The following is a 27,830-nucleotide window of genomic DNA, read 5'->3' on the forward strand; positions in this document are numbered from 1 at the left end:
GAGAAAAGTTGGAGAGGGGGGGAGGGGGTGTTTACAGAATGAAAAGAAAGCTGTAGCGTAAGAGAGGGAGGACACTGAGATAAATAAACATACAGTAGCGCTCTTATGGTTCCTCCTTCCTTGCTGGCCTTAAACACATTCCCTGTCATTTTGTTACTGCGCCCCCTACCTGCGGCGTAGCTGAATGGCAGCTCGGCAAGCTGTGAGTCGTGGCTCATGTAGCAGGCCAGTTTTTCACACCAGTGCTGGTGACTGGCATCCTCTGGACAGCGGATCTGGTCTGCCTGGGAACACTGGTCAGAACAGTACAGGACAGCCTTGCACTGTGGACTATATGGGACAAGAGAGACACAGCAACATACCGCAGAGGGAAAAGAGAGAGGGGAGGGGGGAGAGGGGGACAGGGGAGAGGGGAGGGGGAGTGTAGGAATAGAAAAAGGAAAGAGAGTTGGGGAAATGGAGACAAAGAAAGACCAGGAGATTGTGGACGGATGACAGAAGAGCAACCAGACAAAGAAAGACCAGGAGATTGTGGATGGATGACAGAAAAACAACCAGACAAAGAAAGACCAGGAGATGGACGGATGACAGAAGAGCAACCAGACAAAGAAAGACCAGGAGATTGTGGACGGATGACAGAAGAGCAACCAGACAAAGAAAGACCAGGAGATGGACGGATGACAGAAGAGCGAGCAACCAGACAAAGAAAGACCAGGAGATTGTGGACGGATGACAGAAGAGCAACCAGACAAAGAAAGACCAGGAGATGGGCGGATGACAGAAAAACAACCAGATAAAGAAAGACCAGGAGATGGACGGATGACAGAAAGCAACCAGACAAAGAAAGACCAGGAGATGGGCGGATGACAGAAGAGCAACCAGACAAAGAAAGACCAGGAGATGGACGATGACAGAAGAGCAACCAGACAAAGAAAGACCAGGAGATTGTGGGCGGATGACAGAAAGCAACCAGACAAAGAAAGACCAGGAGATTGTGGGGGGATGACAGAAAGCAACCAGACAAAGAAAGACCAGGAGATGGACGGATGACAGAAGAGCAACCAGACAAAGAAAGACCAGGAGATTGTGGGCGGATGACAGAAAGCAACCAGACAAAGAAAGACCAGGAGATGGACGGATGACAGAAGAGCAACCAGACAAAGAAAGACCAGGAGATTGTGGGCGGATGACAGAAGAGCAACCAGACAAAGAAAGACCAGGAGATTGTGGGCGGATGACAGAAAGCAACCAGACAAAGAAAGACCAGGAGATTGTGGGGGGATGACAGAAAGCAACCAGACAAAGAAAGACCAGGAGATGGATGGATGACAGAAGAGCAACCAGACAAAGAAAGACCAGGAGATGGGCGGATGACAGAAAAACAACCAGATAAAGAAAGACCAGGAGATGGGCGGATGACAGAAGAGCAACCAGACAAAGAAAGACCAGGAGATGGGCGGATGACAGAAAAGCCACCAGACAAAGAAAGACCAGGAGATGGATGGATGACAGAAGAGCAACCAGACAAAGAAAGACCAGGAGATGGACGGATGACAGAAAGCAACCAGACAAAGAAAGACCAGGAGATTGACGGATGACAGAAAAACAACCTCGACAAAGAAAGACCAGGAGATGGACGGATGACAGAAGAGCAACCAGACAAAGTAAGACCAGGAGATGGACGGATGACAGAAGAGCAACCAGACAAAGAAAGACCAGGAGATGGGCGGATGACAGAAGAGCAACCAGACAAAGAAAGACCAGGAGATTGTGGACGGATGACAGAAAAACAACCAGACAAAGAAAGACCAGGAGATTGTGGACGGATGACAGAAGAACAACCAGACAAAGAAAGACCAGGAGATTGTGGACGGATGACAGAAAAACAACCAGACAAAGAAAGGGGAAGGAGGCCGTTGAAAACATGCAGGGAGAAAGACAGAGGAATTGAGAGTGTCGTGTTTGACAATGTGAGAGAGACACTTAGTAAACACTTCCTCAAAAATAGTCTTACATTCTCAGACAGACAATAGCTACTTCCTGTATATCAACAAGCAACGTAAAAAAACAACTGCCTCTGCAAAGTAACGAATGACCACAAATGCCAATCTCTTTTCCTTCGTCATGACAACCACAAATGCCAATCTCTTTTCCTGCTTAAGCCAAATCCTTCGTCATGACAACCACAAAGAAGCTGGCGAAAGCAACAAAACAACAGTCTGCCAACAAAGCTCTTCTATCCACACAGAACCAAGGGGGAAGGAAAAAGTGGGATTTACGGTGATAAAGAAACCTGATAACCCAGCTAATAGATTCCTGCTGACTTGCAAAAAAGACCTGAGCCATCTGTTTCAACAGGCCTCAGTAATGCTGAGCTGAGCACTAATCTAATGTAAAAAGCCTCTTAAGCACGGCACCTCTCTGAGAGTCTCAGCTGGTGGTAACCTGGCCCAATGCTGCGTTGGAACATAACCCACTACCAGATACGTGCTGTAAAAGACTATACCTGTGTAATCCTTTGGGACCATAACATCATTATTGGAGACTTTTGGTTTTTACAAATGCCAAATCTGTTGAGATCACTACTCTGTTTAGCTTGCCTCCAGCAGGTCGTGTTGCCATGTGTGTTGACTACAAATCACCTCTCTCTTATTCTCTCAGTACTCTCAGGTCTGTCAGGTCACCCAAACACTCTCTCTCTCTGTCTTTGTCTCTGTCTCTCTCTCTCACTGTCTCTCTCTATCTCTGTCTCTCTCTGTCTCTCTCTCACTGTCTCTCTCTTTCTCTCTCTCTCCTCTCTGTCTTTGTCTCTCTCCTCTCTGCCTTTGTCTCTCTGGCTCTCCTCTCTCTCTCTCTCTCTGTCTCTCTCTCTCTCTCCCCCGCTCTCTCTCCCTGTCTCTCTCTCTCTCCGTCTGTCTCTCTCTCTCTCTCTCCATCTGTCTGTCTGTCTGTCTGTCTGTCTGTCTGTCTGTCTGTCTGTCTGTCTGTCTGTCTGTCTGTCTGTCTGTCTGTCTGTCTGTCTGTCTGTCTGTCTGTCTGTCTGTCTGTCTGTCTGTCTGTCTGTCTGTCTGTCTGTCTGTCTGTCTGTCTGTCTGTCTGTCTGTCTGTCTGTCTGTCTGTCTGTCTGTCTCTCTCTCTCTCTCTCTCTCTCTCTCTCTCTCTCTCTCTCTCTCCTCGCCTTACCATGGTTTCAGCTGACTGGGGAAGGAGTGTTTCTTACACACGTGACAGTAGCAGGTCGGAGGCCAGCGCATGCTGAAGGGCTCTCCTCCGTCCACCTGCTCCACCTCTGTGAGGCCCCAGTCACCCAGGGCCTGGGGCCACAGAACCACCTTCAGAATGGTGAGGGCCTTCTCACACCTACTCAGCAACCTGGAGGATGAGAGAGAGAGAGAGAGAGAGAGGGGATGAGTGGAGAGAGAGAGAGGGGAATGAGAGAGAGAGAGAGAGGGAGAGAGGGGATGAGAGACAGAGAGGGAGAGAGACAGAAGACACATAGAAAGAGCTATATACTGGGTTAGAAAACAGATATGATATCTTACCAAAAAGAGGCCCTTCGTTCCTTATAAATAGGGGGAAAAAGCTGCTAAGTAGAACCATACAGGGTTCTTTGGTTTGTCCCCATGGGGAAACCCATTTAGGTGCTGGGTAGAACCCTTTTGGGTTAACCAAGAACCATTTGATCATTTGGAGGCCTCCCGAGTGGCACAGTGGTCTAAGGCGTTGCATCTCAGTGCTAGAGGCGTCACTACAGTCCCTGGTTTGATTCCAGGCTGTATCACATCCGGCTGTGATTGGGAGTCCCATAGGGTGGTCTTTTCCTGGCTTAAGCAGGATAAATTGGATAAGGACAATTGGCCAATTTAAGGCCTTTATTTGAGGACCTAGTTATACCCGAACACAGTGGTGTTGGGAAACTCCTGGTTTACAGGCCACATCAGGCCTGCAAGTCATACTATGCTGGCTTGCAAAGTGCTGTGTAATTCCTATTGGAATCCAGCCAGAGTTAGAATATACAACAAGTCTAATTGTTAGTCATCTGCAACCTGCATTCAAAATGTCTGCTAGGTTAATTTAAGGAAGATTGAAAACTGAGACTACCTCAATCATCTAAACTTGAACAACCGTCTCAGTATAACGGGTCCAGTCAACAAAATGACTAACAGATTGGATTCGTTTAAAAAACTGTATGTTATTTATATTCCTGTAGCATAAAATGAATCAACCAATCAATGGACATGCAAAAACACAGATATTACAGTAAAACAAACCATTCTGAAAATCTCCCTGCAAAAGAGCATGCTGGGATAATATTATATATGGTTCTATGTGGTACCCTTCTTGACTTCCAAAGAACTCTTGGGATGTTAAAGGTTCTAGGTAGAACCCTTTGCCTTACAAAAGAACCCTTGTCTTCCAAAAATTCTTGGTAGAACCCTATCCCTCCGTAAAGAACCCTTTTAGAACCCTTTTGTCTGAGTTTGTACCTGTGAAGCTTCTTGTCATTGACGTGGAGCATGTGTGGTCTCCGAGGCAACCCGCCAGTCATGGGAGCCTCCATGCAGCGTCTCAGCAGTCCTACCATCTTCTGGATTGTCTCCAGGGCCCCCTTCCCATCTCCACCGCCGCCTCGCCCCCACCCAGCGCCCCCGCCCAGCCACCGGCCAGCACGTCAAAGCCCAGGGGCAGGCCAGAGGCATCCGTCACCATCAGAACACTCTCTCCTTCACTACTTACTACAGAGGGAGAGAGAGAGAAGAGGGGAGGAAGGGTGGGAGAGACAGAGAGAAGAGGGGAGGAAGGGTGGGAGAGACAGAGAGACAAAGAAAAAGTTGGTTCGATAGGGGCAATTCTATGGTAATGGATTACGCTGAGACTGATTTTTCATATATATTTTTTGGCATAGACCTAAAGAGTCTCATCATAATTCCATTATCGTGGAATTGACCGTAGGTATAGCTTTTTGGTATGATGGTATGATAGCTTTTTGGATAACAGCTTCAAGAGGTAAGATTTAAATACTCTGTGTGCTACAGTAGATCACGCAGGCTATGCCTAAAGGTTTTACTCACTGAGCTCAGAGGGGTCCACTCCAGCCTGTTCTAGCCGTGGAATAGCTGCAGGTGGCGTTGCAGCGCAATCCAGCAGGTGCAGTATCCAGTACGGTGAGCGGTCCATGTGGTATCGGGGAAAATCGTACCCCCAGAAATCACTATGTGGTTCTTTGCGCCCCCTACGGGTGGTCTGGAAGCAGCGATACCACTGTGCCATAGCCTCGGAGAACTCAATCATCCGGTCACGGTAACCTGACACTAACTCCATCTGAAAATGAGCAAGACGTAGGTCGGTCAAAAAGACTTTAGAGAGAAGAGAGGTAGACCGAAAGAGCACTAGGCATAATACGGAGGAAATGTAAGGGACGTTGTCAGCCACAGACAAACGCTACAGATAGTGAAAACATACACATCATTCCACCATCATTCTATCCTATTAATCAACTTCCATTAATATAATTTTCTTTACCTTGAGTAGGGCTATATTTTTCGCTTAAATCTTGTTTGTTCTTTGGTTGGAAAATGCCTTCTATCACCTGTAGCCTAGGTTGCTTTGAGGAATTTGAAAAATGAAAATAAACATGCGACAAAATATGTTGTTTTTCGAAAGCAAAGGCGTCATTGTTTTTACGCGATGAGGATTCCAAAAAGGAACACCGTTTGTCCCGCAAAAAATGGTCAGTCTATTTTTATTTCTCTAGCCTACAGCAAATATTTTAATGATCGAACAATCCATTTGATTACAAAACATTTCGTCTATCCCCAAAACAATCTTTACGTCAGACCTTATCAAACATGATCAATGAATCAATATTTTCTACGAAGCGCTATTAAATAAATCACCGCTAGTTGGTGGTGTTGTACTAGATTTCTGCACTTAAGCGGTAATGTGATTCAGGGTTGTGACACTGGAGGAGTACAGATACTTTTCGTAACAGGTTAGGAGAGTATTTTAGCTAACCCTAAACCTTTTCCTAATCTTAACCTAATTCTCCTAACCTGCCATGTTAATTATCCTAACCTTAACCTAATTATCCTAACCTCCCACGTGTTAATTATCCTAACCTTAAACCTAAATATCCTAAACTGCCACGTTAATTACCCTAACCTTAACTGCCACGTTAATTATCCTAACCTGCCACGTTAATTATCCTAACCTGCCATGTTAATTATCCTAACCTGCCATGTTAATTATCCTAACCTGCCATGTTAATTATCCTAACCTGCCATGTTAATTATCCTAACCTGCCATGTCAATTATCCTAACCTGCCACGTTATTTATCCTAACCTGCCACGTTAATTATCCTAACCTGCCGTGTTAATTATCCTAACCTGCCACGTTATTTATCCTAACCTGCCACGTTAATTATCCTAACCTGCCACGTTAATTCTCCTAACCTGCCACGTTATTTATCCTAACCTGCCACGTTAATTATCCTAACCTTAACCCAATTCTCCTAACCTGCTGCGTATGTTTTCCTAACCAGCTACAAAAAGTCACTTCCAGTCATAGCTGTACTAGCTCTAGTCAGAACCGTGATTCAGGGATACAGGATCGAGGGATTAATACATTTGACACAAACACTGATGCTGCTGTTTTTATTAAGCAAAATAAAACATCAAAATGTGGATGGAGTCTTTGGCCACAATTGTTTCATATAGCATAAAAAAAAACATTATGTTAGGATGAAAAAGTGGCATTGTTGGTGAATGTGGTTACGATTGGCTGCTGGGCTCGTCAGACACGGGCCGGATGGCGATCAGCGCTTGGACCAGGAACTCCCTGTGGGCGGGGTTAATGGTCATGTGTCGCTGCACAGCCCAGCGGAGGATGTCCACCTTTCGCCTCAGACTCTCACACTCCCTCAGCTGGGCTAGTTGCCGGATCAGCCTCTCCCTCTCATCTCTCGCCACCTCACTTTCCTCCTCTTCCTCCTCCTTTACAGGGAGGGGGCAGCGGAACAGCGGGGGCTCGGCGATGTCATGGCAACAGAGCAGGAAGAGGCAGTCCTTGGAGGCACAGAGAGAGCGGGCAGCACGGGGCACCTGGGGGGAAGAGAGAAAGAGGACAGATACAATAGTTAAAGAAGACAGTAAACAAATATAGGTCTTCTTCTTTGGTATTATGGCGTTCACACAGTTTGTGCATGCCGCCACCTACTGTGTAGGAGTGTATGGTCAATCACGTTAGATTTTGTCATTAATTTATTTTTATTTTTATAAACTAACCCTCTACTATTTATTTTTATTTTTTAAACACCTCATTCCACTTTGACCCTAACTGATCTTACACCAGGCTGGGAGGACGGGAGGATGGGAGGACGGGAGGACGGGGGGACAGGAGGCTGAGAGGACGGGAGGCTGGGAGGACGGGGGGACGGGAGGACGGGAGGCCGGGGGGACGGGAGGCTGGGAGGACGGGACTCTTTCATTCAACACATCGTGTAACTCTTCTACAGTAAAACCTCGTACACCCGAGTACTTCTCTACAGCTGGCACCACAACATCTAGTTTCTGTCATTTATGTTCCATTTCTGCAGTACAGTTGATATGCTAAGAAGCCAACATTGCTGAAGCACAAATTATATCACTCTTTATTGGCCTAACTACTCACCCTTGACCCATCATCCTCTACTCTCTTCACTGCCTCAGCATATGTGAACTTCTGTTCTACTCTGACCCTGCCAACCTCAACCTGTCTCTCTCGCACCAGGCACTTCTGATCCCCAGCAACATGGGTATCCCCACAATTGACACACACTGTTTTTTTTACCCCCGATACTACACATTCCTTTGTCCCATGCATTCCTGCACACTTCTCACATCTTGGAATGTCCCTCCTCCACACTGCTGCAACATGACCATGAGCTTGGCATCTGAAACACCTCAGTGGGTTCGGCACAAAAGCTCTCATTGGAATAACTGACATTTCCTAACATGACTTGGTCAAGTAAATACTCTGCTTCAAAACTCAAAAGGACTATAACGGTGTCTTCTCAGTTTCACTACGCTTGCCAAACGGCAGGTGTCACAGACACAGGGAATCTTCAAATTTAGTTGCACCACCTCACCCCAGTAATCACTCCTTTCAAAGGCGCCCTGCTCCGGAGAAGTCACAGGTTTTGTCCTGAGGCCTGTGATGTGAAGCGCTCGCTCCCTCTGGGCCTAAGAAACACCAAGTCCACTTCGAGCTACCTTCACCGATTTGAACAGTACCCACATTATTTTCTACCCAGCCCGAGACTACATATGGGTCAGTTAAAATGTAGGGATCCACTTTCTACAAAAGTTTCACTCCCACTGGGCAAGAATCATCTTTTGCATGACCATAGGGGAGAGGCTGGGACTCTGAGGTCTTCTCCACACCTGCCACCGCACCATGCTCGCAAAATGTGAGCTACTCTGCATCAAAGAGCAGCGTCCGTCCCACTCCTCCTGTCGCAGTGCCTGATGGTCAATCCCAAACATAGGTCTATAGCTAGCTAGAATCAGTTGAAGTCAGAAGTTTACATACACCATAGCCAAATACATTTAAATTCAATTTTTCACAATTCCTGACATTTAATCCTAGTAACAATTCCCTGTCTTAGGTCAGTTAGGATCCCCACTTTATTTTAAGAATGTGAAATGTCAGAATAATAGTAGAGAGAATGATTTATTTCAGCTTTTATTTATTTCATCACATTCCCAGTGGGTCAGACATTTACATACACTCAATTAGTATTTGGTAGCATTGCCTTTATATTGTTGAACTTAGGTCAAACGTGTCGTGTAGCCTTCCACAAGCTTCCCATAATAAGTTGGGTGAATTTTGGCCCATTCCTCCTGACAGAGCTGGTGTAACTGAGTCAGGTTTGTAGGCCTCCTTGCTCACACACGCTTTTTAAGTTCTGCACACAAATTATCTATGGAATTGAGGTCAGGGTTTTGTGGTGGCCACTCCAATACTTGGACTTTGTTGTCCTTAAGCCATTTTGCCACAACTTTGGAAGTATGCTTGGGGTCATTGTCCATTTGGAAGACCCATTTACGACTAAGCTTTAACTTCCTGACTGATGTCTTGAGATGTTGCTTCAATATATCCACATAATGTTCCTGCCTCATGATGCCATCTATTTTGTGAAGTGCACCAGTCCCTCCTGCAGCAAATCACCCCCACAACATGATCCTGCCACCCCCATGCTTCACGGTTGGGATGGTGTTCTTCGGCTTGCAAGCCTCCCCCTTTTTCCTCCAAACATAAAGATGGTCATTATGGCCAAACAGTTCCATTTTTGTTTCATCAGACCAGAGGACATTTCTCCAAAGAGTACGATCTTTGTCCCCATGTGCAGTTGAAAACCGTAGTCTGGTTTTTTTTTATGGCGGTTTGGAGCAGTGGCTTCTTCCTTGCTGAGCTGCCTTTCAGGTTATGTCAATATTGGACTTGTTTTACTGTGGGTATAGATACTTTTGTATCTGTTTCCTCCAGCAACTTCACAAGGTCCTTTGCTGTTGTTCTGGGATTGATTTGCACTTTTTGCACCAAAGTACATTAATCTCTAGGAGACAGAACGCATCTCCTTCCTGAGCAGTATGACGGCTGCCTGGTCCCATGGTGTTTATACTTGGGTACTATTGTTTGTACAGATGAACGTGGTACGTTCAGGCGTTTGGAAATTTCTCCCAAGAATGAACCAGACTTGTGGAGGTCTACAATTTTTTTCTGAGGTCTCAGCTGATTTATTTTGATTTTCCCATGATGTCAAGCAAAGAGGCACTGAGTTTGAAGGTAGGCCTTGAAATACATCCACATGTACACCTCCAATTGACTCAAATGATGTCAATTAGCCTATGACTCCAACCTAAGTGTATGTAAACTTCCAACTTCAACTGTAATTAACCAATCAAACAGCTAGAAAATTAACCAATCCGACACCTAGATTATTAACCAATCCGACAGCTAGATAATTAACCAATCCGACAGCAAGAAAATTAACCAATCCGACAGCTAGATAATTAACCAATCAAATGTCCAGAGGGAGATTACAAAGAGTGCAGCTTTACCTTGATGTTCAGTTTGATGAACACAGCGCTTCCCTTGGAGCAGCCGGGCAGTCGGCGGCCTCCTCCACAGCCACAGCCCTGTACTTCCTTCACTCCAGACTCCCCTTGCAGCAGGGCGAGCGAGTGGTTCAGTCCACACCACACCTCCACTGGAGTCTTGGACAGTACCACCTACAACAGGGGAGAGGGGGAATTGTTACCTGATGGATTTTGATGTTATGGTGTTAGAAATGTAGTTTCAACTGGAAACTGGACAGTAAGGTGTATAAGGGAGGAAGTACAGACACACATACACAGACACACACCTCGGTGGGTTCGCCGCGGTCGATCTTATCTCCTGTGCCAAGCTGTCCGTAGCGGTTGCTGCCCTGCATGAAGACTCTGCCACAATCGTCCAGCAGGCACAAGTGGCTCAGTCCCAGAGAGCACTTCACCACCTAGCAGAGGTCAAAGGTAACTCCGTTGTAGGTTTGAATCCTGCATGCATGGACCATCTATACTAATAGACCATATATACTAATATACCATATATATCATATATACCATATAAACTAATATACCAAATATACTAATAGACCATATATACTAATATACCATATATACTAATAAACCATATATACTAATATACCATATATACTAATATACCATATTTATTAATATATCATATATACTAATAGACCATATATACTAATATACCATATGTACTAATATACCATATGTACTAATATACCATATATACTAATATACCATATGTACTAATATACCATATGTACTAATATACCATATATACTAATATACCATATGTACTAATATACCATATATACTAATATACCATATGTACTAATATACCATATATACTAATATACCATATTTACTAATATACCATATGTACTAATATACCATATGTACTAATATACCATAGATACTAATATACCATATATGCTAATATACCATATATACTAATATACCATATGTACTAATATACCATATGTACTAATAGACCATATATACTAACATACCATATATACTAATATACCATATATACTAATATACCATATGTACTAATATACCATATATACTAATATACCATATATACTAATATACCATATATACTAATATACCATATGTACTAATATACCATATATACTAATATACCATATGTACTAATATACCATATATACTAATATACCATATATACTAATATACCATATGTACTAATAGACCATATATACTAATATACCATATATACTAATAGACCATATATACTAATATACCATATATGCTAATATACCATATATACTAATATACCATATATACTAATATGCCATATGTACTAATAGACCATATATACTAACATACCATATATACGAATATGCCATATATACTAATATACCATATATACTAATATACCATATATACTAATAGACCATATATACCATATATATTAATAGACCATATATACTAATATACCATATACACTAATATACCATATATACTAATAGACCCTATCTACTAATATACCATATGTACTACTATACCATATGTACTAATATACCATATGTACTAATATACCATATATACTAATATACCATATATGCTAATATACCATATATACTAATATACCATATATACTAATATACCATATATACTAATAGACCCTATCTACTAATATACCATATATACTAATTTTCCATATATACTAATTTTCCATATATACTAATATTCCATATATACCAATATACTATATATACTAATATACCATATATACCATATACACCAATAGACCATATGTACTAATATACCATATGTACTAATATACCATATGTACTAATATACCATATATGCTAATATACCATATATACTAGTATACCATATATACTAATATACCATATATGCTAATATACCATATATACTAATATACCATATATACTAATAGACCCTATCTACTAATATACCATATATACTAATTTTCCATATATACTAATTTTCCATATATACTAATATTCCATATATACCAATATACTATATATACTAATATAACATATACACCAATATACCATATGTACTAATATACCATATATACTAATATACCATATATGCTAATATACCATATATACTAATATACCATATATACCAATATACCATATACACCAATATACCATATATACCAATATACCATATATACTAATATACCATATGTGCTAATAGACCATATATACTAATATACCATATATATTAATATACCATATATACTAATAGACCATATACACTAATAGACCATATATACTAATAGACCCGATCTACTAATATACCATATATACTAATTTTCCATATATACTAATATACCATATATACTAAAATACCATATATACCATATACCATATATACAAATACCATATATACAAATATACCATATATACAAATATACCATATATACTAATATACCATATATACAACTATACCATATATACTAATATACCATATATACTAATATACCATATACACAAATACCATATATACAAATATACCATATATACAAATATACCATATATACTAATATACCATATATACTAATAAACCATATATACTAATATACCATATATACCATATATACTATTATACCATATATACTAATAGACCATATATACTAATATACCATATGTACTAATAGACCATATATACTAATATACCATATGTACTAATATACCATATATACTAATATACCATATATACTAATATACCATATATACTAATATACCATATATACTAATATACCATATGTACTAATATACCATATATAATAATATACCATATATACTAATAGACCATATATACTAATATACCATATATATACTAATATACCATATATACAAATACCATATATACAAATATACCATATATACTAATATACCATATATACTAATATACCATATATACTAATATACCATATATACTAATATACCATATATACTAATATACCATATATACTAATATACCATATATACAAATACCATATATACAAATATACCATATCTACAAATATACCATATATACCATATATACTAATATACCATGTATACAAATTAATATACCATATATACTAATAGACCATATATACTAATATACCATATATACTAATATACCATATATACTAATATACCATATATACTAATATACCATATATACAAATATACCATATATACTAATATACCGTATATACTAATATACCATTTATACAAATATACCATATGTACTAATATACCATTTATACAAATATACCATATATACTAATATACCATATCCACTGTATACTAATAGACCATATATACTAATATACCATGTATACTACACAAAGGTGCTATCTAGAACCTTAAAAGGTTATTTGGCTGTCCCCGTAGGATAACAAAAGGGTTCTACATGGAACCCAAAAGTGTTCTCCCTGGAATAGTGTACCTGTGGACAAATGTGTGTTTGGTGGAAATGTATCTCTGCACCTTGTAGGGCAGGGAGAGCGGCAGAGGGGTGTGGATGTCATGGGGATCGTAACCCTGCTGGGTCCCAATGAACTGACGATACACGCCAACGGAGTGCACCTCCAAATAGACTGAACCCTCGCCTGAGAAAGAGAGAAAGGGATTTATGACACATTTTTATACCAGCATGGATGGAAAACCGCAACGTAAGAAGCATTGTTGCACGCAGAAACGGTCATATACTGAACTCAAGCTTCTTTTCAATGGGGTTTTCACAGAAAACGATGCTAACTGTGCTGTGATATTTACCTGTGAGGTAGAGGATGCTGCTGTAGCTGGAATGGACCTGAGCGACGGGCAGGTGGGGCAGGGAGATACTGATCTTCTTCAGAGCCAGCTGCACGGTGTAGGAACGGGGCGTGTTCAACAGGGTCTCATTCACAGACAGAGAATAGACCTTCCCAGAATCTGCGGGTGGAAGTGGAGAGATACAATTCAGAGAAACAAGTTGTTCATTTACGGGCTTTCATTTATATGTCAGGGATCTTTGTAAACTATTTACAGTGTCTACGGAAAGTATTCAGACCCCTTGACTTTTCCTACATTTTGTTACGTTACAGCCTTGTTCTAAAATGGATTACATAAAGGGGACTGGGAGACTAGTCAGGTTTGAAGGGGGGGACTGGGAGACTAGTCAGAGGAGACTAGTCAGGTTTAAGAGGGGGACTGGGAGACTAGTCAGAGGAGACTAGTCAGGTTTGAAGAGGGGACTGGGAGACTAGTCAGAGGAGACTAGTCAGGTTTGAATAGGGGGACCTGGGAGACAGTCAGAGGAGACTAGTCAGGTTTGAAGAGGGGAGACTGGGAGACTAGTCAGAGGAGACTAGTCAGGTTTGAAGAGGGGGGACTGGGAGACTAGTCAGAGGAGACTAGTCAGGTTTGAAGAGGGGGACTGGGAGACTAGTCAGAGGAGACTAGTCAGGTTTGAAGAGGGGAGACTGGGAGACTAGTCAGAGGAGACTAGTCAGGTTTGAAGAGGGGGACTGGGAGACTAGTCAGGTTTGAATAGGAGGGACTGAGACTAGAAAGAGAGGAGACTAGTCAGGTTTATACCAGCATGGATGGGAGACTAGTCAGGCATTTTGCACGCAGAAAGAGGGGGACTGAGACTCAAGTCAGGTTTGAAGGGGGGACTGGGAGACTAGTCAGGTTTGACCTGGGGGACTGGGAGACTAGTCAGAGGAAGACTAGTCAGGTTTGCAAGTGGGGACTGGGAGACTGATCTTCTTCAGGAGACTAGTCAGGTTTGAAGAGGGGGACTGGGAGACTAGTCAGGTCCCAGAATAGGAGGGACAGAGACTAGTCAGAGGAGACTAGTCAGGTTTGAAGAGGGGGACTTTCAGGTTTGAATAAGGGACTGGGAGACTAGTCAGGTTTGAATGGAGGGACTGGGAGACTAGTCAGGTTTGAATAGGAGGGACTGGGGACTCCTCATTTTGAAGGGAGACTAGTCAGGTTTGAATAAAGGGGACTGGGAGACTAGTCAGGTTTGAAGGGGGGACTGGGAGACTAGTCAGAGGAGACTAGTCAGGTTTGAGAGGGGGACTGGGAGACTGGGAGACTAGTCAGGGTTGAAGAGGGGGGACTGGGAGACTAGTCAGAGGAGACTAGTCAGGTTTGAATAGGAGGGACTGGGAGACTAGTCAGGTTTGAATAGGAGGGACTGGGAGACTAGTCAGGTTTGAATAGGAGGGACTGGGAGACTAGTCAGGTTTGAAGAGGGGGGACTGGGAGACTAGTCAGGTTTGAAGAGGGGGACTGGGAGACTAGTCAGGTTTGAAGAGGGGGGACTGGGAGACTAGTCAGGTTTGAATAGGAGGGACTAGGAGACTAGTCAGAGGAGACTAGTCAGGTTTGAAGAGGGGGGACTGGGAGACTAGTCAGGTTTGAAGAGGAGGGACTGGGAGACTAGTCAGGTTTGAAGAGGGAGGACTGGGAGACTAGTCAGGTTTGAAGAGGGGGACTGGGAGACTAGTCAGGTTTGAAGAGGGGGGACTGGGAGACTAGTCAGGTTTGAAGAGGGGACTGGGAGACTAGTCAGGTTTGAATAGGAGGGACTGGGAGACTAGTCAGGTTTGAAGAGGGGGACTGGGAGACTAGTCAGGTTTGAAGAGCGGGGGACTGGGAGACTAGTCAGGTTTAAATAGGGGGACTGGGAGACTAGTCAGGTTTGAAGAGCGGAGACTGGGAGACTAGTCAGGTCTGAAGAGGGGGGACTGGGAGACTAGTCAGGATTATTTAGGGTGGACAGGGAGACTAGTCAGGTTTATTTAGGGTGGACTGGGAGACTAGTCAGGTTTGAAGAGGGGGGACTGGGAGACTAGTCAGGTTTAAATAGGGGGGACTGGGAGACTAGTCAGAGGAGACTAGTCAGGATTATTTAGGGTGGACAGGGAGACTAGTCAGGTTTAAATAGGGGGGACTGGGAGACTAGTCAGAGGAGACTAGTCAGGATTATTTAGGGTGGACAGGGAGACTAGTCAGGTTTGAATAGGAGGGACTGGGAGACTAGTCAGGTTTATTTCGGGTGGACAGGGAGACTAGTCAGGTTTATTTAGGGTGGACAGGGAGACTAGTCAGGTTTAAGGTGGACTGGGAGACTAGTCAGGTTTATTTAGGGGGACTGGGAGACTAGTCAGGTTTATTTAGGGTGGACAGGGAGACTAGTCAGGTTTATTTAGGGTGGACAGGGAGACTAGTCAGGTTTATTTAGGGTGGACAGGGAGACTAGTCAGGTTTATTTAGGGTGGACAGGGAGACTAGTCAGGTCTGAAGAGGGGGGACTGGGAGACTAGTCAGGATTATTTAGGGTGGACAGGGAGACTAGTCGGGTTAATTAGGGTGGACAGGGAGACTAGTCAGGTTTATTTAGGGTGGACAGGGAGACTAGTCAGGTTTATTTAGGGTGGACAGGGAGACTAGTCAGGTTTATTTAGGGTGGACAGGGAGACTAGTCAGGTTTATTTAGGGTGGACAGGGAGACTAGTCAGGTTTATTTAGGGTGGACAGGGAGACTAGTCAGGTTTATTTAGGGTGGACAGGGAGACTAGTCAGGTTTATTTAGGGTGGACAGGGAGACTAGTCAGGTTTATTTAGGGTGGACAGGGAGACTAGTCAGGTCTGAAGAGGGGGACTGGGAGACTAGTCAGGATTATTTTGGACAGGGAGATTTAGGGTGGACAGGGAGACAGGTTTATTTAGGTCAGGTCAGGTTTATTTAGGGTGGACAGGGAGACTAGTCAGGTTTATTTAGGGTGGACAGGAGACTAGTCAGGTTTATTTAGGGTGGACAGGAGACTAGTCAGGTTTATTTAGGGTGGACAGGGAGACTAGTCAGGTTTATTTAGGTGGACAGGGAGACTAGTCAGGTTTATTTAGGGTGGACAGGGAGACTAGTCAGGTTTATTTAGGGTGGACAGGGAGACTAGTCAGGTTTATTTAGGGTGGACAGGGAGACTAGTCAGGTTTATTTAGGGTGGACAGGGAGACTAGTCAGGTTTATTTAGGGTGGACAGGGAGACTAGTCAGGTTTATTTAGGGTGGACAGGGAGACTAGTCAGGTTTATTTAGGGTGGACAGGGAGACTAGTCAGGTTTATTTAGGGTGGACAGGGAGACTAGTCAGGTTTATTTAGGGTGGACAGGGAGACTAGTCAGGATTATTTAGGGTGGACAGGGAGACTAGTCAGGATCAAGGGAAAGATGAACGGAGTAAAGAGAGATCCTTGATGATAAGCTGCTCCAGAGCACTCAGGACCTCAGACTGGGGTGAAGGTTCACCTTCCAACAGGACAACGACCCTAAGCACACAGCCAAGACAATGCAGGAGTGGCTTCGGGACAAGTCTCTGAATGTCCTTGAGTGGACCAGCCAGGGCCCGGACTTGAACCCGATCGAACATCTCTGGAGAAACCTGAAAATAGCTGTGCATTGACACTGCCCATCCAACCTGACAGAGCTTGAGAGGATCTGCAGAGAAGAATGGGAGAAACTCCCCAAATACAGGTGTGTCAAGCTTGTAGCGTCATACCCAAGAAGACTCGAGGCTGTAATCAATGCCAAAGGTGCTTCAAGTACTGAGTAAAGGGTCTGAATACTTATGTGAAAATGTGCAAAAAAATGTGTAGATTGATGAGGGGAAAAAACTATTTAATCAGTTTTAGAGTAAGGATGTAATGTAACAAAATGTGGAAAAAGTCAAGGGGTCTGAATACTTTTCGAATGCACTATATATTTAAATCAAATGTAATTCCTGATGTTTAATTCACGGTGTGGCATTGAGTTGTAAAACTCCCCACATCAAACTTTCATTTGAAATCCATTTGAATTGATTTTCAATCAACCAATCAGACCATCTGATGTTCAGAGACACTGACCAGTGAGCAGCAGCAGGACCCTGTTGACCTCGGAGCCGGTGAGGCGGAGCTGTATGAAGGTCAGGGAGGGGTGAAAGGTCATCCGGAACACCCTCTGGCTGGTGTCCTGCTGGTACACTTCCACACAGTCACACCGCGGAGGGGTGAGAGGGGGGGCTGAGCCGGGGGCGCCGGGCCAGCTGGGGGGTACGGCCTCTGCACCACTGTTAGCACGGCTCACCAGGACGTATATGTACTGACGGAAGGAGTTGTTGCTACGGGGATCCACGGCAAACTATGAGTGGAGGAGCGAGAGGAACAGAGAGACAGAGAGAGACAGACAGAAAGAGAGAGACAGAGAGAGACAGAGAGAGAGAGACAGAGAGAGAGTTTGTGTGTGTGTGTGTGGGGGTGGGGGGTGGTGGGGGTTATAAAGTGTTCAAGCTAAAGTTTAACTTCCTGTTGGGTGTCCCACCCAATGTGCTACCCTCCACCTTCTTTCCTCTTACTTCAATACTAGCAATACTGGCTAGCTAATCTGTACCCCCCCACTCACATACTGGCTAGCTAAATAGCTTGAGAATTGATCATGGCTTGTGAGAATACCCCCCCCCCCCCACTCACATCTTTGGCATTCTGACACAGCACAGTGTGGCGTGAGGCCCTCCTCCAAGTCATGTGACCGCGGAGCGATGATGTGGCGGCGTTGCGCAGCAGGAAGACGGTGCCCTGGTAGTCAAACAGCAGGAGGTGGTCGCGGGTTGGCAGAGACCTTCTGTAGCCCAGTGCCAGGGGAGGAACAACGGCCAGGGACACAGAGGGACCCCCGGACCTGCACCACTGGGGAGTCCGAGACCACCCACTGCCCAAACGCTGCATCTGGAGGCCCTGGGAGTCTGTGGGGAGTAGAGAGAAGGTCTTGAGTGGGACTGATTCAATAGATCATTGTTATATTTTGTTGATTTGATCTCATGTTTTATTTTCTGTTCTGTCAGGAGACAGTGTTTTCATATGTGATGGTATCATTTGTAGCGGTCAAAGGATGATGAACACTGAACAAAAAATATAAACTCAACATGTAAAGTGTTGGTCCCATGTTTCATGAGCTGAAAGAAATAAAAGATCCTAGAAATTTTCCATACGCCCAATAAAACGTATTTCGCTGATGTTTTGTGCACAAATTTGTTAACATCCCTGTTAGTGAGTATTTCTCCTTTGTCAAGATAAACCATCCGCCTGACAGGTGTAGTATATCAAGTAGCTGATTAAACAGCATGATTATTACACAGGTGCACCTTGTGCTGGGGACAATAAATGGCCACTCCAACGTTGTTTTAGAGAATTTGGCAGTATGTCCAACCGGCCTCACAACCGCAGACCACATGTATGGTGTGGTGTGGACTAGTGGTTTGCTGATGTCAACGTTGTGAACAGAGTGCCCCATGGTGGCGGTGGGATTATGGTATGGGCAGGCATAAGCTACGGATAATGAACACAATTGCATTTTATCGATGGCAATTTGAATGCACAGAGATACCGTGTCGAGATCCTGAGGCCCGTTGTCGTTGCCATTCATCCTCCATCACCTCATGTTTCAGTATGATAATACACGGCCCCATGTCACAAGGACCTGTACACAATTCCTGGAAGCTGAAAATGTCCCAGTTCTTCCATGACCTGCATACTCACTAGACATGTCACCCCATTGAGCATGTTTGGGATGCTCTGGATCGACGTGTACGACAGCGTGTTCCTGTTTCCGCCAATACCCAGCAACTTCGCACAGCCATTGAAGAGGAGTGGGACAACATTCCACAGGCCGCCATCAACAGCCTGATCAACTCAATGTGAAGGAGATGTGTCGCTCTGCATGAGGCACATGGTGGTCACAGCAGACTGGTTTTCTGATCCACAACCCTGCCTTTTTTGTTGTTGTAAGGTGTCTCTGACCAACAGGTGTATATCTGTATTCCCAGTCATGTGAAATCCATAGATTAGGGCCTACATGAATTTATTTCAATTGACTGATTTCCTTATATGAACTGTAACTCAGTAAAATATTTGAAATGTTTGCATGTTGCGTTTTTATGTTATTTCAGCGTATATTCAAACACAGCACAATCCATTTGATTAAAGCGCAACAGACTCTGTCTCTCCCTCTATTCTTACATTTCAAGATGGCTGTCCTTCGCCAGTCGTTGGGCGGGGCAGCGGAAGGCTGCTGCGTCCCCGTTGCCTGGCGATGGCAGAGCCGTCTCCAGAGGGAGGAGCTTAGGCTCAGCTGGTGGTAGGTGCTGCAAGTGGCTCCAAAGGCGATGACGTCACTGACTGACACTCTGGACAGAATCTCTTCCAGCTTGGGTGTGATTGGTTGGAGATCGAGATCCGTTTATGAGCAGAGACACAGCAGAGACCATCATAGCACAATGTTCAAATCCATGTTCTGACAGTGGTTAGATGCTAAATGACTTAAATGTTAAATGTTAGTTAGATTGACGGTTTACGTAACAAATGAAACAACGAGAAAGTTACACTTCCTGTATGTGATCAAATGTGTGCATTAGGTTTAGCTTTGCACTTGACCATTTTAAATGATACTCTACCACACAGTGTGATGTGGTTATCTCACCAGCTCAGGTGGCAAAGAGCGAATAGTGATACAATGTTCTACAGCATCCTCAGTAGGTGGGTTAGTCCTTCTCTTCTTTGGCTTGAAACATAGAAGCACACATTTTCACTTTTCTTCTTTTTTTTTTTACAATATTCTATCTCTGAGTTTCCCTTTCAGAAATCCTGTACTTATCTCAACGTACCTTAGGTGGCGCCTCAGCTCTGTCGTATCCACACGCAAAGTTGGAACGGAGCTTTCCGGCCTCTTTATTTGGCCTCTCATCCATTTCTTATTAAAAAAAAATTGGATTTTTATCTTTTAAAAATATTAAGCGGTTCCTCCTTCGCATGTGTGCAAATATTTGAAGTACATTTTTCAGAATGTCTGTTCTTTTGAGCCAGTGTTCTAGAAGTCGTCACGGTGAACTTTGTTTTGGAATCGTAAGCTATTGTTGCGTGATTGTAGAACTTTGGTGATGACCCATTGTGACGACTCATTCTGTTTCCTTCCGAACCAGTGCATCCTAAACTTTGACTTATTGTGTACCCCTAATAAGCCAGAGTATCTCACTTACATGTCCCTTTGGCAACACATTTGCAAGCTGACACCTTCCTGATAATTCCCATTATATTCATCCATTATACATACATTCAGTTGATAGAAAAGGAAATCAATTGATAGTTATATATTTTTAAAAACAGGACTCAACAACTGAGACATAAACTGAACAAGTTCCACAGACATGTGACTAACAGAAATGGAATAATGTGTCCCTGAACAAGGGGGGGGGGGGGGTCAAAATCAAAAGTAACAGTCAGTATCTAATGTGGCCACCAGCTGAATTAAGTACTGCAGTGCATCTCCTCCTCATGGACTGCACCAGATTTGCCAGTTCTTGCTGTGAGATGTTACCCCACTCTTCCACCAAGGTACCTGCAAGTTCCCGGACATTTCTGTGGGGAATGGCCCTAGCCCTCACCCTCCGATCCAACAGGTCCCAGACGTGCTCAATGGGATTGAGATCCGGGCTCTTCGCTGGCCACGGCAGAGCACTGACATTCCTGTCTTGCAGGAAATCACGCACAGAACAAGCAGTATGGCTGGTGGCATTGTCATGCTGGAGGGTCATGTCAGGATGAGCCTGCAGGAAGGGTACCACATGAGGGAGGAGGATGTCTTCCCTGTAACGCACAGCGTTGAGATTGCCTGCAATGACAACAAGCTCAGTCCGATGATGCTGTGACACACCATGACGGACCCTCCACCTCCAAATCGATCCTGCTTCAGAGTACAGGCCTCGGTGTAACGCTCATTCCTTCGACGATGAACGAAAATCTGACCAGACAGAAGAGTGTTAACTTAGAAGATCATATCCACCATAAATCGGCTCATTTTTACTTGAAGGTCACAGTAGGTCACAGTAGGTCACAGTGGGTCACAGTGGGTCACAGTAGGTCACAGTAGGTCACAGTGGGTCACAGTGGGTCACAGTAGGTCACAGTAGGTCACAGTAGGTCACAGAAGGTCACAGTAGGTCACAGTAGGTCACAGAAGGTCACAGTAGGTCACAGAAGGTCACAGTAGGTCACAGTAGGTCACAGTGTTTGGAAACTGTTCATGGAGATTCAGAATAAGTGTGATTGGAGGTGTGAGGAACCCTTGATTCATGAAACCAGAGCGTGACCAAGGCCTCTTCGGTTTCTGGTTCATGTGCAACAGGCTCCTGTGTGTGTGTGTGTGTGTGTGTGTGTGTGTGTGTGTGTGTGTGTGTGTGTGTGTGTGTGTGTAAAGTACTTAAATAAAAAATATGTGAAAGTACTACTTAAGTTACATTTTGAATGATTAGCAAGACAGGAAAATGGTCCAATCATGATGCTGATATCAATTTTATTTATATTGCCCTTCGTACATCAGCTGATATCTCAAAGTGCTGTAAAGAAACTCAGCCTAAAACCCCAAACAGCAAGCAATGCAGGTGTAGAAGCACGGTGGCCAGGAAAAACTCCCTAGAAAGGCCAAAACCTAGGAAGAAACCTAAAGAGGAACCAGGCTATGTGGGGTGGCCAGTCCTCTTCTGGCTGTGCCGAGTGGAGATTATAACAGAACATGGCCAAGATGTTCAAATGTTCATAAATGACCAGCATGGTCGAATAATAATAAGGCAGAACAGTTGAAACTGGAGCAGCAACACGGTCAGGTGGACTGGGGACAGCAAGGAGTCATCATGTCAGGTAGTCCTGGGGCATGGTCCTAGGGCTCAGGTCCTCCGAGAGAGAGAAAGAAAGAGAGAAGGAGAGAATTAGAGAATGCACACTTAGATTCACACAGGACACAGAATAGGACAGGAGAAGTACTCCAGATATAACAAACTGACCCTAGCCCCCCGACACATAAACTACTGCAGCATAAATACTGGAGGCTGAGACAGGAGGGGTCAGGAGACACTGTGGCCCCATCCGAGGACACCCCCGGACAGGGCCAAACAGGAAGGATATAACCCTACTCCCCCCCAATTCACACACTTATCAAGAGAACATCCCTGGTCATCCCTACCATCTCTGATCTGGAGGACTCACTAAACAGAGAACATCCCTGGTCATCCCTACTGCCTCTGATCAGGAGGACTCACTAAACAGAGAACATCCCTGGTCATCCCTACTGCCTCTGATCTGGAGGACTCACTAAACAGAGAACATCCCTGGTCATCCCTACTGCCTCTGATCTGGTGGACTCACTAAACAGAGAACATCCCTGGTCATCCCTACTGCCTCTGATCTGGAGGACTCACTAAACAGAGAACATCCCTGGTCATCCCTACTGCCTCTGATCTGGTGGACTCACTAAACAGAGAACATCCCTGGTCATCCCTACTGCCTCTGATCTGGTGGACTCACTAAACAGAGAACATCCCTGGTCATCCCTACTGCCTCTGATCTGGTGGACTCACTAAACAGAGAACATCCCTGGTCGTCCCTACTGCCTCTGATCTGGTGGACTCACTAAACAGAGAACATCCCTGGTCGTCCCTACAGCTTCTGATCTGGTGGACTCACTAAACAGAGAACATCCCTGGTCGTCCCTACTGCCTCTGATCTGGTGGACTCACTAAACAGAGAACATCCCTGGTCGTCCCTACAGCTTCTGATCTGGTGGACTCACTAAACAGAGAACATCCCTGGTCGTCCCTACTGCCTCTGATCTGGTGGACTCACTAAACAGAGAACATCCCTGGTCGTCCCTACAGCTTCTGATCTGGTGGACTCACTAAACAGAGAACATCCCTGGTCGTCCCTACAGCTTCTGATCTGGTGGACTCACTAAACAGAGAACATCCCTGGTCATCCCTACTGCCTCTGTTCTGGTGGACTCACTAAACAGAGAACATCCCTGGTCATCCCTACTGCCTCTGATCTGGTGGACTCACTAAACAGAGAACATCTGATGTCTGCATGTTGGAGCCCCTGCCTCTGATCTGGTGGACTCACTAAACAGAGAACATCTGATGTCTGCATGTTGGAGCCCCTGGCTCTGATCTGGTGGACTCACTAAACAGAGAACATCTGATGTCTGCATGTTGGAGCCCCTGGCTCTGATCTGGTGGACTCACTAAACAGAGACCATCTGATGTCTGCATGTTGGAGCCCCTGGCTCTGATCTGGTGGACTCACTAAACAGAGAACATCTGATGTCTGCATGTTGGAGCCCCTGCCTCTGATCTGGTGGACTCACTAAACAGAGAACATCTGATGCTCTGTAAATAAACTATATAAATATAATTTGGTGCCGTTTGGTTTTTTAATATAAAACATTTTAAATGATTTATTATTTTACTTTTGATACTATATTTTAGCAATTACATTTACTTTTGATCCTTAAGTATATTTAAACAAAAGTGGTATTTTACTGGTTGACTTTCACTTTACTTGAGTCATTTTCTATTAAAAGCTATCTTTACTTTTCCTCAAGTATGACCATTGGATACTTTGTGTATGTGTGTGTGTACCATTCACTGTCTCGCACAACACGACACGCACAGCTGGTGGTGGGCTGGTCACTTCCAATCGCATACCTATCATTCTCAGGCATTCTCTTTTAGCATTCACTCTCTCTCTCTGTCTCTGTCTCTGTCTCTCTCTCTCTCTCTCTGTCTCTGTCTCTCTGTCACTCTCTCTCTCTCTCTCGCTCTCTCTCTCTCTCTCTCTCTCTCTCTCTCTATGCCCCTGTCTTTCTCTCTTTCCACCTCATTCACTCTCTCTGCCCCTGTCTCTCTCTCTCTCTCCACCTCATTCTCTCTCTCTATCCCTGTCTCTCTCTCTCTCTTTCTCTCCACCTCATTCACTCTCTCTATCCCCGTCTCTCTCTCTCTCTCTCTCTTTCTCTCCACCTCATTCACTCTCTCTGCCCCTGTCTCTCTCTCTCCACCTCATTCTCTCTCTCTATCCCTGTCTCTCTCTCTCTCTCCACCTCATTCACTCTCTCTATCCCCGTGTCTCTCTCTCTCTCTCTCTCTCTCTCTGTCTCTCTGTCTCTCTCTCTCTCTCTCTCTCTCTCTCTCTCTCTATGCCCCTGTCTTTCTCTCTTTCCACCTCATTCACTCTCTCTATCCCCATCTCTCTCTTTCTCTCCACCTCATTCACTCTCTCTGCCCCTGTCTCTCTCTCTCCACCTCATTCTCTCTCTCTATCCCTGTCTCTCTCTCTCTCTCCACCTCATTCTCTCTCTCTATCCCCGTGTCTCTCTCTCTCTCTCTCCACCTCATTCACTCTCTCTCTCTCTCTTTCTCTCCACCTCATTCACTCTCTCTCTCTCTCTCTCTCTCTTTCTCTCCACCTCATTCACTCTCTCTATCCCTGTCTCTCTCTCTCCACCTCATTCTATCTCTCTATCCCTGTCTCTCTCTCTCTCTCTCTCTCTCTCTCTCTCTTTCTCTTTCTCCACCTCATTCACTCTCTCTATCCCGTCTCTCTCTCTCTCTCTCTCTCTCTCTCTCTATCCACCTCATTCTCTCTCTCTATCCCCGTGTCTCTCTCTCTCTCTCCACCTCATTCTCTCTCTCTATCCCCGTGTCTCTCTCTCTCTCTCTCCACCTCATTCTCTCTCTCTATCCCCGTCTCTCTCTCTCTCTCTCTCTCTCTCTCTCTCTCCACCTCATTCACTCTCTCTATCCCCGTCTCTCTCTCTCTCTCCACCTCATTCTCTCTCTCTATCCCTGTCTCTCTCTCTCTCTCTCTCCACCTAATTCTCTCTCCCCTTGTACCTGTCTTAATGTCTCTTCCTCTCTTACTGTCTCTCTCTCTGTCTTACTGTCTCTCTCTGTCTTACTGTCTCTCTCTCTTCTTACTGTCTCTCTCTGTCTTACTGTCTCTCTCTGTCTTACTGTCTCGCTGTCTCTCTCTGTCTTACTGTCCTCTATGTCTTACTGTCTCTCTTTGTCTTACTGTCCTCTATGTCTTACTGTCTCTCTATGTCTTACTGTCTTCTATGTCTTACTGTCTCTCTCTGTCTTACTGTCTCTTTTTGTCTTACTGTCTCTCTATGTCTTACTGTCTTCTATGTCTTACTGTCTCTCTCTGTCTTACTGTCTCTATATGTCTTACTGTCTATCTCTGTCTTACTGTCTCTCTCTGTCTTTCTGTCTCTCTATGTCTTACTGTCTCGCTCTGTCTTTCTGTCTCTCTATGTCTTACTGTCTTCTATGTCTTACTGTCTCTCTCTGTCTTACTGTCTCTCTCTGTCTTTCTGTCTCTCTATGTCTTACTGTCTCGCTCTGTCTTTCTGTCTCTCTCTGTCTTACTGTCTCTCTCTGTCTTACTGTCCTCTATGTCTTACTGTCTCGCTCTGTCTTACTGTCTCTCTATGTCTTACTGTCTCTCTATGTCTTACTGTCTCTCTATGTCTTACTGTCTTCTATGTCTTACTGTCTCTCTCTGTCTTACTGTCTCTCTTTGTCTTACTGTCCTCTATGTCTTACTGTCTCTCTATGTCTTACTGTCTTCTATGTCTTACTGTCTCTCTCTGTCTTACTGTCTCTATATGTCTTACTGTCTTCTATGTCTTACTGTCTCTCTCTGTCTTACTGTCTCTCTCTGTCTTTCTGTCTCTCTATGTCTTACTGTCTCGCTCTGTCTTTCTGTCTCTCTATGTCTTACTGTCTTCTATGTCTTACTGTCTCTCTCTGTCTTACTGTCTCTCTCTGTCTTTCTGTCTCTCTATGTCTTACTGTCTCGCTCTGTCTTTCTGTCTCTCTCTGTCTTACTGTCTCTCTCTGTCTTACTGTCCTCTATGTCTTACTGTCTCGCTCTGTCTTACTGTCTCTCTATGTCTTACTGTCTCTCTATGTCTTACTGTCTCTCTATGTCTTACTGTCCTCTATGTCTTACTGTCTCTCTATGTCTTTCTGTCTCTCTATGTCTTATTGTCTCGCTCTGTCTTTCTGTCTCTCTCTGTCTTACTGTCTCTCTGTCTTACTGTCTCTCTATGTCTTACTGTCTCTCTATGTCTTACTGTCTCTATCTGTCTTACTGTCTCTCTATGTCTTACTGTCTCTCTCTGTCTTACTGTCTCTCTCTGTCTTTCTGTCTCTCTCTGTCTTTCTGTCTCTCTCTGTCTTACTGTCTCTCTATGTCTTACTGTCTCTCTATGTCTTACTGTCTCTCTATGTCTTACTGTCTCTATCTGTCTTACTGTCTCTCTATGTCTTACTGTCTCTCTCTGTCTTTCTGTCTCTCTCTGTCTTTCTGTCTCTCTCTGTCTTACTGTCTCTCTATGTCTTACTGTCTCTCTATGTCTTACTGTCTCTCTATGTCTTACTGTCTCTATCTGTCTTACTGTCTCTCTATGTCTTACTGTCTCTCTCTGTCTTTCTGTCTCTCTCTGTCTTTCTGTCTCTCTCTGTCTTACTGTCTCTCTATGTCTTACTGTCTCTCTATGTCTTACTGTCTCTCTATGTCTTACTGTCTCTATCTGTCTTACTGTCTCTCTATGTCTTACTGTCTCTCTCTGTCTTTCTGTCTCTCTCTGTCTTTCTGTCTCTCTCTGTCTTACTGTCTCTCTATGTCTTACTGTCTCTCTATGTCTTACTGTCTCTCTATGTCTTACTGTCTCTATCTGTCTTACTGTCTCTCTATGTCTTACTGTCTCTCTCTGTCCATTAATCTGTTAATCTTTCCCATAGGGCGGCGCACAATCGGCCCAGTTAGGGGAGAGTTAGTCTGGGGTAGGCCATCATCGG

The 27,830-nt window shown here is 44.0% G+C and overlaps 3 protein-coding genes across 5 annotated transcripts in view; all 3 read right to left on the bottom strand.

Moving 5' to 3' along the window:
- Positions 1-3,003, bottom strand: part of LOC115126945 (zinc finger MYND domain-containing protein 15-like) — a 32,976-nt gene extending 29,973 nt beyond the window's left edge. For 2 of the 3 annotated variants that reach the window (XM_065021976.1, XM_065021975.1), the window contains exon 1: positions 170-2,015. In XM_065021976.1, coding sequence (XP_064878048.1) covers positions 170-218 — 49 coding nt within the window. In that variant the 5' untranslated portion in view covers positions 219-2,015. Of the gene's footprint in view, positions 1-169 lie in introns of all 3 variants that reach the window. The other variant, XR_010464603.1, reaches the window with a different exon arrangement.
- Positions 3,004-3,063: 60 nt separating this feature from the next.
- Positions 3,064-4,639, bottom strand: LOC115126944 (zinc finger MYND domain-containing protein 15-like). Its single transcript, XM_029656582.2, has 2 exons — positions 4,488-4,639; positions 3,064-3,372 (listed from the first exon to the last, which is right to left on the bottom strand). Exons 1-2 carry the CDS (start codon positions 4,583-4,585, stop codon positions 3,180-3,182), a joined length of 291 nt encoding a protein of 96 aa, XP_029512442.2. The 5' UTR covers positions 4,586-4,639; the 3' UTR covers positions 3,064-3,179.
- A 1,999-nt stretch (positions 4,640-6,638) lies between these two features.
- LOC115126943 (F-box only protein 24) lies at positions 6,639-20,885 on the bottom strand. The gene is made up of 10 exons (XM_065021150.1): positions 20,802-20,885; positions 20,618-20,698; positions 20,158-20,344; positions 18,613-18,884; positions 18,010-18,283; positions 13,884-14,042; positions 13,596-13,717; positions 10,407-10,538; positions 10,102-10,272; positions 6,639-7,101 (listed from the first exon to the last, which is right to left on the bottom strand). Exons 1-10 carry the CDS (start codon positions 20,883-20,885, stop codon positions 6,772-6,774), a joined length of 1,812 nt encoding a protein of 603 aa, XP_064877222.1. The 3' UTR covers positions 6,639-6,771.
- Positions 20,886-27,830: the final 6,945 nt, after the last annotated feature.

The sequence above is a fragment of the Oncorhynchus nerka genome, linkage group LG8 (genome assembly GCF_034236695.1).
Source record: "Oncorhynchus nerka isolate Pitt River linkage group LG8, Oner_Uvic_2.0, whole genome shotgun sequence".
In the NCBI taxonomy this organism is placed as follows: Eukaryota; Metazoa; Chordata; class Actinopteri; order Salmoniformes; family Salmonidae; genus Oncorhynchus; species Oncorhynchus nerka.

Coding starts and splice junctions, on each gene's coding strand:
- LOC115126944 (XM_029656582.2), bottom strand. CDS start 4,585: ATGGTAGGACTGCTGAGACGCTGCATGGAGGCTCCCATGACTGGCGGG. Junction 3,373..4,487: donor AATGACAAGAAGCTTCACAG/GTACAAACTCAG, acceptor CTCATCCTCCAG/GTTGCTGAGTAGGTGTGAGA.
- LOC115126943 (XM_065021150.1), bottom strand. CDS start 20,885: ATGGATGAGAGGCCAAATAAAGAGGCCGGAAAGCTCCGTTCCAACTTT. Junction 20,345..20,617: donor GCTCTTTGCCACCTGAGCTG/GTGAGATAACCA, acceptor ATCACACCCAAG/CTGGAAGAGATTCTGTCCAG. Junction 13,718..13,883: donor CAGCATCCTCTACCTCACAG/GTAAATATCACA, acceptor TCTCTTTCTCAG/GCGAGGGTTCAGTCTATTTG.